At 44.5% G+C, this 12,346-nt stretch overlaps 1 protein-coding gene across 1 annotated transcript; it reads left to right on the plus strand.

Moving 5' to 3' along the window:
• Positions 1 to 1,006: 1,006 nt before the first annotated feature.
• Positions 1,007 to 12,323, plus strand: ehd1a (EH-domain containing 1a). Its single transcript, XM_042075067.1, has 5 exons — positions 1,007 to 1,800; positions 5,109 to 5,206; positions 8,153 to 8,565; positions 9,179 to 9,343; positions 11,018 to 12,323. Exons 1-5 carry the CDS (start codon positions 1,403 to 1,405, stop codon positions 11,546 to 11,548), a joined length of 1,605 nt encoding a protein of 534 aa, XP_041931001.1. The 5' UTR covers positions 1,007 to 1,402; the 3' UTR covers positions 11,549 to 12,323.
• Positions 12,324 to 12,346: the final 23 nt, after the last annotated feature.

Raw genomic sequence — 12,346 nt, forward strand, 5'->3', positions numbered from 1 at the left:
TTGTGTTAACTGTGCCAATTAAACATTCAGAAAACAAACAAAAAGAAAAAGCTAGATCTGCGCAGCACTGCTAAGGCGCTGCATTGTGCTTGAGTAGAACTACCTTAAAACGCCACAAGAGTACACTGGTGATACAAAAGATGTTCGCTTAAATTCTTGCAAAAGAGGTTCTTCCAAGTCAATGTGACTGAGAGGTAGGACTGCATGTAAAGATATTGACCATTATCTGAGGCCCTGAATAATTGTGAGACTGAAATAAAAATGTAAACTGTACTTTTTGTGTGAATCAAAGAGAAACTCTTGAGCATTTCAAAGAGAAACTCTTGCGTATTTATTTTGGTTATGCCCTCATACTAAATTACTTTGCAGTAAATTGTCTCGGTAATTAGCTGATCTTATTTACCCTGAACTCTCCTTGTACTGGGAAAATAGGTTATTATTTGGTTTCATTAACTATAACACAAATCTCACCTCTCAGTTTTATTTAATCAACCTGATTTTGATTTTGACCAAATTTTACATCCATGAGTCCAAGTTCCAAAATAAAACACCTTCATAGAGTTCTCCATTCACATTAAATACTATATTTCTACTATATCATGTTGCAGTAATAAGAAGGCTGTTAGAACACACACACTATTTGTACTTTTCAAATGCTTTATGTAAATTGAGTTGTTTTGTTTCTTTTTTATTGTTATTATATTTTTTGTATCTCCCCTGGTGTACTTGACCTGTTTGACCTGTTGGTATTGTATACACACATGACTGTCTTCTTTTGCTTATATATAGGCCTAATATATAATAGAAAATCTTTTTAAGGTTAATTATAGATTGAATGGTTTATTATTCTTAAATCCATTGGTAAACATATATTTTTCTACTTTCAAGTTCAACATGAAATGTTTTTATAGGCTACATTAGGCTACCCTTTCACGATGGGCTACTGCCAGTGAAGGACTTTTATTCTGACACGTGCTATACACCTCAATGTCACACGCGGTTTCCTCTGTGGGAAAAAAATCGGGGGAAAAAATGCGAGAGGTAGCCTAATGGCACAGCTAGCACCAGGACGTTAACGACAAAGTTTCGCTCTAGTGGTACGGTACAGTCACGAGAGAACAAGCAGTTTTCACAGGTAGACTTAATTAAATGTCATTTCCGGTATATAAGGACGTTTGACTATTCCTTCTATGAAAAATCTGCTGTTTCATTCTCCCTGCGGGACACACGACGACATTTCTTCACTGTATGAATCAGCCGTAGTTGCGCTGTTGTAGGAGGGGTGGTGGTAAGCTAGCTTAATTACTGTCAAAACCTGAAACTGAACAGTCGGGCGGACATCCTGGTCATAGCACTTGCATTTTAAAGTTCCTGTTGTATCGGTCAGTGCCAAAGTCTCATCATGTTTAGCTGGTCCAAAAGAGACGGGAAAAAAGATCCAGAATTATTTCAGAATGTCACAGAGGGGCTACGTCGGTTGTACCGAACAAAACTCTTTCCACTGGAAGACGCTTATCGTTTCCATGAGTTCCACTCACCGGCACTGGAGGACGCCGATTTTGACAACAAACCCATGGTACTCCTGGTTGGTCAGTATTCAACCGGCAAAACAACCTTTATTCGGCACTTGATGGAGCAGGACTTCCCAGGTATGAGGATAGGCCCAGAGCCAACTACAGATTCCTTTATTGCCGTAATGCACGGTGAGCAGGAAGGTGTGATACCTGGAAACGCCTTAGTGGTTGACCCCAAGAAACCCTTTCGTAAACTCAACGCATTTGGCAACGCTTTTCTGAACAGGTGAGTGTCCTTTTATTAGCTACATCAAAGCCATGCTACAGGGGGGATACATTGGTGAACGTTATCACTGAACAAACTTTTATATGCCAACACTAACTTTTAAAGGGTTCAAAGGGTGCTTCATTTTGGTCAGGCAGTAAGTTAACTTTATCCAGATTTGTCACAATTGCTTTGCTTCATGTCAAATCAAGCTTCACTTCATCACAGATACCAGACTGAAATTGTGAAACTAGACACTCTTGGTTGGAAAGCACCCTGTCAGGTCATGGTCTTAGTAGGGCATGTTCATGTTGCGCTGCACCGGATATGGTAGGTGATCGTTCTGTTCTGATGACACTTCTGGTGCTTTCTGGGTCCACAAACCGATGTTTATTAATATTTGGGGTGGATTGCTTTGGGACATTTTTTGCTTTTCGGACTTATGTAGGCTATAGATTATATGAGGCTACTATGTGTAGGCAACACATTAAATCCACAACCTATATCTTTGGCTTTCCTATTATTTCACTGACATTCATTAGTTTGGGGAAGAGCCACACCCACTGGAGCTTAGGTGTCCCACATTACGCAGGGTCCCACATTACGCAGGGTCCCACATTAGGACATTTATGCCTTGTCTTCCCCGTAAACACATGGCCCCCCTCTGTTCAGAAAAACTTTTTTTTTTGTCAACTGAGTCCATGATCTCATCCGGAACTATTAGATAAAAGAAATCGTGTGTGTTGGCGTCTACAGATTGTGCAACACCTGTTTTAGATCGTGTTTGCGCCCGTGTATCGGTAGATCTGTCATATTCCACGGGCCCGTGCTTACTTGTACTGTATGGAATTGAGCAGTCACATTAGCACAAAGGCAGCAACTCAGAAATATACAAGAGCAGCTGGCCTCATTACTCACACCCTCATTGTGCACACACACACACACACACACACACCCATGTTGGTCACACCCATGGCATAGTCGGATATAAGGTGGTACCAACTGTCCAAGAACTTGACCAGCACAAATGGAAGTGACCCAAGCACAATCCTAACCCAATGTTTTTGGGGCAAGTCCAGGTGTTTTATCTTCTCAAGAGGATTATTATTGCCTGGGATTAGACACTGCCCTCATTCGCCATATGCTAGTTAAGATTAAACTGTTTCCGATTGGTGCCACAGGATTACATCCATGGTGTGAAGAGAGAATTTACTCCAGCTGAGTCACCATTTCTGTTGTGCAAGCTGGTCTGATGGCATCCTCATAAAGTGGAAGTATGACAACAATTATTTCAACTTCTTCAGATTATACGCACACAAGCCCCCCTTCTTTTTGTTTATTAAAGTTACACCATAAGTAACATTCCTAGCCTTAAGCTCTTCATCAGACTGGTTTATTAAAGTTACACCATAAGTAACGTTCTGAGCCTTAAGCTCTTCATCAGACTGGTTTATTAAAGTTACACCATAAGTAACATTCCGAGCCTTAAGCTCTTCATCAGACTGGTTTATTAAAGTTACACCACAAGTAACGTTTCGAGCCTTAAGCTCTTCATCAGACTTGATTAGTACTTATGGTGTAACTTTAATAAACAAAGTAGGGAAGCCTGTGTGCGTATATTCCTTCCTATTTTTCACGATATCACTTTTTTATCCAGCACCTACTTTTGGATGTGCACACATTACGTTTCTTTGAATCTTCTTCAGACTACCTTCTTCTATAGATGTGCATCTTATTATAGCACTTGAGGCCTCTATCTATAGGAGCTAGTCCAAACCAACACATTTGTAGTCGTCACCTGAGAGGCAAGTCAGATTTAATTTTAGTGTTCTCTCAATCAAAGACAAATGCAGATTGCTCACGGCCAGCTGCTTTGCCAAACATGATTCATCAGTATGTGACGCAGAACCGAACAGGACTCAGGGCTGAAATGAGTTGACTCAGGGGTTTGTGTTGTCGCCTGTCACATGACTGTGTGGCTCCCGTCAGGAGGAGGCAGACAGAAGCCATGTGTGATCGTGCTGCAATCCTGGGGCTCTGCCCCTCACACCCCCCACACAGCTCAGCCAGGAAACCCCTCGAAAAAGAGAAGCTGATGTGGAAAAAGTCCACGTCCCCGAACTGCGCGGAACTATTTCTCTTCTCAGTTCCATTGTTTGCACTTCCTCAACACGGATGATGACTTTGCAGAAGGGTCTTTTTGAAAGGTTGACAGACAGACAGAGAGCGAGAGGGAGCGTGCAAGATCACACAAACACAAACAGTCACACAAACACAGAGGAGGAGAGGAAATGGAGAGAGGGAGAGGAAGGATGGATCAGAAAAGGATGGAAGTAGGATCAAGGGGAGATGAAGGATATGTGTTTTTGGCAGGTAGTGGCCCTGAAAAGCATTTTTCTGATATTATGAATTTATTTCATAAAGTCCAAAGCTCAGTTGAAGGATGTCATATAGCCGATGTAAATAGTCTCTTCTTCTGCACGCTAACAGTATGCTTTCCCACTTTAATACAAGCAGGGTAAAGGAAGAATAGCTTTCCTGAGACAGATTCTGATAACCACTTTGGAAAAACCAGGCTTTTATCCCCCCCACCCCCCCACCCCCGAATAGTTTTCATAGTTTCCACTTTTGGTTTGGGTTTAAATAAGCCCTGTTCTATTGGCCCCTCTTGTACAAAGAATGTTCTGGCATAAAACGAGAGTCTCATGACCAGGATCCTCATCTGAGTATTAGCTCCAAAAGAGCGGCCGGCTAGACTGGGGCACTAGCGGTATGTGGGAACAGAGAAAATGTTTTAAGAAGTGTAAAAAAAAAAAGTGAAAATTTTCAAAAGAAACAAACCACTTTCTAAAGACCTGACCACAGATCATTTGGTTTCCACCTCTCTGTTGAAATTTGGCTTTATCCTGATCTTGCAGTGTAAACAGACTACACCAGGAACGGTGTGTCTAGTGCTCTGCGTCCTTGTGTAGCTGTCTTGATAATGAAACTTTCCATTTAAGAAAACAAAGTGAGTGGCTACGCACACAATGTTTAGCCATTTAATTTGGATGGATTGAATTTGACAGAAGGATTCTTTTTCGTTTTGGCTGGATGGATCACTGGCACATCTAGGGTTTGTGCCTAGTTTTAACGTTCCGACTAAGTGTTTTCATATTAACCTACTTGTTACCTCAAGGAGGAATTTAGAGTGTACTAGCAATGTGTGCATGTCAAATGGGCAAGTTTCTGTGTGATGGAAAGGAAAGTTTTTTTTCCCCTGAAGACTTAGATGTGAGGTGTTGCTTAACCTCCCTAAACCTGTGCCCCCCCCCCCCACACCCCAACAGGTTTATGTGCGCTCAGATGAACAACCCAGTCTTGGAGAGTATCAGTATCATCGATACTCCAGGAATCTTGTCTGGAGAAAAACAGAGAATCAGCAGGGGTAAGTGCACTCGGTGATCTCTCTCTCTCTCTCTCTCAGCTCTCTCTCTCTCTCTCTCTCTCTCTCTCTCTCTCTCTCTCTCTCTCTCTCTCTCTCTCCTCTCTTCTTTTTCTTCTCTCACTGTTTTCTCTTCTCCCTCTCTCTCCTCCCCACAGTGTCCCTACCCCATCTTGACCTCTCTCCTCCATTCCCTAATTTCATTCCTTTTCACGCTTTCTGTCTTTGTCAGGCTCTTGCATACCTAACTTGTGTGACATTGCTTTGTCTGACATCAGGATGCAAACTAGTAGGGAGTAACTCCCGCCACATTTAATCATGATGCCATATTTGCATGTGGAATCCTCCACAAGGAGTACAATAAACTTTAACAGCTCATTTCCTTGGATAAGTGGAGGACAAGTGGTTCAGTGGATTATGGAATGTCGATTTTACATGGCGTATACACGTATGCTTTGAGCAATGCCTCTGTTATATGTCAAATGAAAACGACCTATCCATAAATAGAGCTGCTCATTTTAACCTGAGTCAGCATATAAGCTTTCAGTTACGTTGGTGGAAAAAAAAGTTCAGCGTGAGGGATTTTCTCATGCAAAAGTTCATCCTCTTAATTCTTTTGCCTGGCTCAGCATTTGTTTGCATGCCCGCCCTACAATCACTGCTATGACCAGCACAGAGCTATTGTGATTTGAGACATTACAAGCTCCTTTAGCATGTTGGCCATGGGACTTTTAGTCTCACTAAAAGACAGGCCTGACCATGCCTTTGACTGTGGGGCTGTATTTTGCTCCTGGATGAGCCATAGGGTTCACTGCCTTCCGTGTATGTTGTGTACATTCCACCGGAGCTATCTGCTGATGGGTATCAGCGCGGGCTGGCACACCTCTGTCATGTCACGTGACCCCCCCCCCCCTCTAAGCCCCTTCCTGCCGCGGCTGCGCTTAGCGCTCACCGTGCTCATGCTGCCAGGGAGGTTCTCAGTTTCCACAATCAACCGCAGTGCATTGCACAACAACTCTTGCAGAGTGAACACGTCAGTAAATTGTAAAAATTTGCACGGGCCTTTCCACTGTGTCAACCTTATATATATATATATATATATATATATATATATATATATATATATATACAGTCCATGGTGTCTCAGTGGATGGAGAAAGAGTGAGTTTGGGGTGGTGGGGGCTAAAAAAAGACTTGTTAAAAGACTAGTGAAAGGATTTGTCCTGAAAAAGGCAAAGGCATAAAGACAATAGTGTGTGTCAATGACAATGAAGAGATGCCTATCGGAATGTGAGGGGGTCAAATAGAGGCACACACAGAGAGTGTGGAGGGCAGATGCAGTTGAGAGAATGAAAAACAAAACTGACAGCAACTGAACAGAGTGGTGGTTAGGGGAGAGAAAGAGAGGTGTGAATGGGTAGGGAGAGGGGGATGGATGGGTAGAGAGAGAGAGAGGGGTGAATGGGTAGATAGAGAGGGGTGGATGGAGGATGTGTTTGGTCTGTGACAGGCCCCTCTTTGTGTGGCCCTGATCAGGAGGCTGGGGGTAACCTGACACCAGGAGGAAGATGCCCTTCATTCCACAGACAAGGCAGCCATTTTATCAGTCGTCAAACAGGACAGACAGAGAGAGATACAGCTCCGCTCCAAAACACACACACACGCGCGCACACACACACACACACGCGCACACACACGCACGCACACACACACACACACACACACACATATACACACACACATGCGCTCGCACAGGCACATTGGGAAGTTTATGGGGAAACTACCTTGTCTTGTCAGTGTGCCACAGAGCTGGATTGCTCATGAGAGGGTGAGGCTTTTGGTTTTGTCTCAGAAGGTCAAAGCCACTGTCCCAGCATGTGGAGAAAACCAGTTATTATGATGCTCTATTGTCCTCCGTTTTGTTGTTGTTGTTAGCTTATTTATGTCGCTTCTGTTTTGACTGATAAAGCAGAGGAAGAGAACGGATGTGAGTGTGTCAGTGAGTGCAGCTGAAGGATTACTCAAGTGCACAAGTCATTCTGCAGAAAGAATGTTTGGGGCTTTTCCCCCAGGGACTCTGTTCTTACCCCTCTCCCATTTTAAAATGCTGCTCTTCCTCTGCTTGCACTACTTTCCTAGACAGCCTTTTTTGTTTCTGTCAGTGGTTATTAGTCATTTTGGTGCCTTTATCATGTACAATCATTTCTGTGTTGCTGTGTTTCATACATGCATAGACACAGAGCACCTCCCCGGAGGTGTTTGCGAAGGCAAATTTCTTTGTGTTTTCGTGGCCCTGCGAGTTTCGAACCAACTGTGTCCTTGACGGATCAGATGACGCTCCTCCATAATCAAAACCATAATTTCTCCCCCTCGGCCTGTCTTGCCTCTCCAGGGGTGTTTTCCCCTGGCAATTTCACAAGGGGGAGGAAAAGCGAAGGGTTCCTTTACTTTAGTTGTAGTTTACTGTGCACTGTGTTGAATCTGATTTTGTGTGTGTGTGTGTGTGTGTGTGTGTAAGAGAGACTCCAGCCAAAAGGCTAACGATGTAGCTAGTCCCTGAAACGCCTTAAAGGCTAAGTAGCTATTGAGCTCAGTAATTACCATCATCCTGTGTTTTGAGTTGATACAATGTAATTTTGGCCGTTTTAGTCCACTGATTCTCACTCTGCTGTTTCCAGTTTCACGCACGCTACACTGACACTAGCTGGGCTGTAGAGAATAGCTCTGAGCCGGTCGCCCCTCTCCAGGGGCCCTCCGGCTTCACAGATTAGCGGAGTGTGGCCAGCAGGCTGTGGATTAGGAGGTTGAAGTAACTCTATCTGGGCACAATGTTCTGACCAAAACAGACCCCCTCACCCCCCTCGCTCCCTCCCCTCCTCCGCATCTTCCACTACCACCGTTAGATCCATCATCTGACCCACTCTGATCCTCTTCCTCTCTGTCCGACAGGCTATGACTTCGCCGCCGTGCTGGAGTGGTTCGCCGAGCGCGTGGACCGCATCATCCTGCTGTTCGACGCCCACAAGCTGGACATCTCGGACGAGTTCTCGGAGGTCATCCGCGCGCTCAAGAACCACGAGGACAAGATGCGCGTGGTGCTCAACAAGGCCGACCAGATCGGCACGCAGCAGCTGATGCGCGTCTACGGCGCCCTCATGTGGTCGCTGGGGAAGATCATCAACACGCCCGAGGTGGTGCGCGTCTACATCGGCTCCTTCTGGGCGCAGCCGCTGCTCGTGGCCGACAACCGCAAGCTGTTCGAGGCCGAGGAGCAGGACCTGTTCAGCGACATCCAGGGCCTGCCGCGCAACGCCGCCCTGCGCAAGCTCAACGATCTCATCAAGCGAGCGCGCTTGGCTAAGGTGAGCCGTAGCTGCGTAGCCGTAGAGACAAGCTGCCGCGCTTACGTCCACAATGTCAGTGAACCGTCAGATCTGCCGCTCTGCAGCGCTGTGTTCGAGCCCAACAGTATCTTGATTCAGTTGACGGATTGCTTCAGAAGTAGCTGAATGGTTTGCATTAGCTGTGCGTGCCGCTAAATGCCACAGAAAGGCGGCTCGCCAGGCAGCCCTGGGTCTGCTTTATGTCTGTAAGTAGTCTGCATTTAAGGTGATTGGAGGGTTGGCTTGGCTTCCTGCCTCGTCCTGTCTCTTGAAACTGTCAGGCTTAGCCACAGTAAGACGGTGTGTAAATCATTGACTGAGTTTCTTTACTGGTGTGCAGTGTAAGATAAACAACATATTTTTTCACTCCATTCTCTGAAAGCTAGCCTTTTATTTTCCACTGCCATCAGAATCACTACAAATAATACACACCAACATAAATCCCTGCTTCACCTGGCATGTTGACAGTGGATGAATCAGAGATCATACTCTCAGCCTATGTGGAAGGATAGTCGATTGATGGTATTTATAGTAAATGAAAGGAATTTGGTCAGTGTCTCTAAATGGATGGTATTTGTTTATCTTTGCACAGGTGCATGCTTATATAATCAGCTCCTTGAAGAAGGAGATGCCAAGCGTGTTTGGGAAGGACTCCAAGAAGAAGGAGCTGATAGCCAAGCTGCCGGAGATCTACGCCTCCATCGAAAGGGAACACCAGATTTCACCTGGAGACTTCCCTAACGTTAAGAAGATGCAGGTAAAGAAATTAACCGTATCAGTGAATCATGTGTAGTAGTTAAGTTCCCTTTTGTTTTAGTTTTTTATTAATCCACAGTAGTGTTGCACGGTGTATCGATACTAAAAAGGTATCACGATGCCTTCACGCAAAAAACGATACGATTTCCGACGTTTTTAGAATCGATACTTTATTGAAATTAACGTGCTGTGTCTGCATGAACTGCTGCTCTCACTGCTCCTTGCACGCATCTAGGCAAGTGGGCGTGTCAAGCAGGCAGCTCTGAGTGAGTAAGTGCGCAGCCAACGTCAACATACAGTAGTTCTTTGCCGACCGTCCTCGGCCTTGTGGATAAAACAAAAGGTCAAGTGAAATCTGCAACTATTTCGGATACATCGCGAATAGTGAAGGCAAGCTATCAGGTACACAGAGGCCCGTTTGTGAAATATGTTTCAAAGTCATTTAAAAGCAGTAGGCTACGCATGGAACTTGGCTAAACACCTCGCAGACATATCCCAACATTTTTGTTCAAAGAACGACAGGTTAACGAATATGCTATAGAAAACACGACTACATGGTTAGTGCCAAGTTCTTCTCTTCTGTTTTAGTCTAGCCTAAGTGAAACGAGTATGGTTCTCTGGGATAAAGCGAACCTTCCTTCATCAATGAATTTTGACGAGACATAACGAGCTGTAATCATAGGGTGCTAACGTGATGAAAGCAGAATGTTCACGCCAGAATAACATTACCATAACTTGTAAACAATCTATTTCATGTTCGGTCAGTACTACTGGTAATATTTGTCATGGCATGTAGACTGCAATTTGTTCAATAAGTATTGCCCAGATGTAGGATAGGCTACCCGAAATGCGCTAATTAAAGCCCACAGCATATAATACCACCAAAGCGTGTTGAGTCCTAATAATAATAGCGGGTTATTGTTATGTGGTAGCAAATCATGTCATCAAAGAAATAGACGTAGGCTAATGTAGGAATGCACACAGACATATTGCAACAGGTAATGGTGTAGGCCTATCTGCAGAAGACCTGAGTGGTTGGAACGTCGTACTTGTACACTGGGCACAAAGAAGACTATCCTCACATCTTTCCCTTTGCAACTGTCAAAGAAATCCCATGAACACGGGAAGGCCTAGGGAAGCCTATACTGTACATCAGATGGCCTAAAGATTAGGCCCCTCTGCATAGCATTCAGTGATTTGCATGCAGTAATTTCAACACTGACCTTGATCTAGCCTAGTTTGGCTATTTAAAGCTACTTTATTGGCAAAACACAACACAATGTAAATGAACTATAACAAAAAATAAAGGACTTAATCACACAAAGTAGGCCTACTATTTTACTGACTATAAAAATAATAATTATTTAGGAAGTTTAGAACCCAGAATTGACCTGCACACTACAAAAGTGCATCGAATTCAACACAAATGACTCAATACACTTGGAGGAGGTATGAGTCCTTTCTTTTCCAGGATTTCGCCGTAGTATCGTTTCAGTATCGAGCATCGTGATATTTATGGCAGGTATCGTATCGAAGTCATAATTTTGGTATCGTGACAACACTAATCCACAGTATGTGAACTGATACTGAGGATGGCTCCTTCGGACTGCCATGCTGTCTGAATGATAAATGATGATTCTCATGACTGGTTCTCATGTCTCACTTGTTCCCGTAGGAGATCCTTATCAATCAGGACTTCACGAAGTTCCCATCGCTGAAGCCCAAGCTGCTGGAGGCTGTGGACGACATGCTGGCCCATGACATCGCCAAGCTGATGACCCTGGTGCGGCAGGAGGAGGCCTCCATGCCCACCCATACAGTCAAGGGTGGTGCTTTTGAGGGGACCATGAACGGCCCGTTTGGACATGGCTACGGCGAGGGAGCGGGCGAAGGCATTGACGAGCTGGAGTGGATCGTGGCGCGCGACAAGCCCTCCTACGACGAGATCTTCTACACGCTGTCGCCCGTCAACGGCAAGGTGTCCGGCGCCATGGCCAAGAAGGAGATGGTCAAGTCCAAGCTGCCCAACACTGTGCTCGGCAAGATCTGGAAGCTGTCGGACGTGGACAAGGACGGGTACCTGGACGATGAGGAGTTTGCGCTGGCCAACCACCTGATCAAGGTCAAGCTGGAGGGCCACGAGCTGCCCGCGACACTGCCCGACCACCTGGTGCCGCCCTCCAAAAGAGGGCAGGAGACCATGTGAGCGAGGAGACTGTGGAGGAGATGATGGATTTCATTGCAGTGTGGGTTTAAACCAAAACAAACAAACAAAAATAAACAAACAAACAAAAGATCAAATGTGCCAGTGAGAGACCTTACATTTGGTGGACGTGTTTTTCAGAGGGGTTGGTACAAAACAAAGTGAACTTTGAACTTGTGTTTAGGGGTACGTTTTGGTGGTACTGCAAGGGACAACTATTGTGACCGAGATGTTACACCTCATGCATTTTAAGAGAAAATCCAGTTCTCATAAGAGTGCTAAATGTGATTTAATATATATATATAAAAATGATATACATTATACATCACCCTTTTCCAGAGTTAATATGTCTAACTTATTCTTTTAGTTTTGTCTGTTTTGTATTTTCAATGTTGGACAGCTATGAGAAGTTTATTTCTGTTCATTTTACTCCAGTTTTTCTCCTTTATGTGCAGTTTGCAGTTGTGCTTTGCTCATATAGGACTGGGAACTCAGAAGTCCTCAAAAGCTTTCACCTTCTACTTCAGAATAGACCACTGTGCTATGTATGATATGGAACGATGTCTTAAGGGTGACATTGATTGAGTTGTGTTTGAGATCCCCATACATTATATGCAGTACCGGTGTTTGCTGTTCCAAGATCTGTCCAAGTGCATCGTTATCAAACTCCATTTACGAATGCATGATTAATGTCTTGTGAGAAGATTTGACAGACGTGATGTGTAAGCCGTTGTACATCCGGTTCAGAAACTACCATTAAAGACGTGTCTAAAACCAACACACCCCAGCATGTTGTTCAAG

Source organism: Alosa sapidissima, chromosome 20 (assembly GCF_018492685.1).
Source record: "Alosa sapidissima isolate fAloSap1 chromosome 20, fAloSap1.pri, whole genome shotgun sequence".
In the NCBI taxonomy this organism is placed as follows: domain Eukaryota; kingdom Metazoa; phylum Chordata; class Actinopteri; order Clupeiformes; family Clupeidae; genus Alosa; species Alosa sapidissima.

Bases quoted from the DNA above. Each gene is read 5' to 3' on its own strand.
- ehd1a (XM_042075067.1), top strand. From the start codon at position 1,403: ATGTTTAGCTGGTCCAAAAGAGACGGGAAAAAAGATCCAGAATTATTT. The intron at 5,207-8,152 runs GTAAGTGCACTC...TCTGTCCGACAG, and splicing joins AAAACAGAGAATCAGCAGGG to GCTATGACTTCGCCGCCGTG. The intron at 8,566-9,178 runs GTGAGCCGTAGC...ATCTTTGCACAG, and splicing joins AGCGAGCGCGCTTGGCTAAG to GTGCATGCTTATATAATCAG.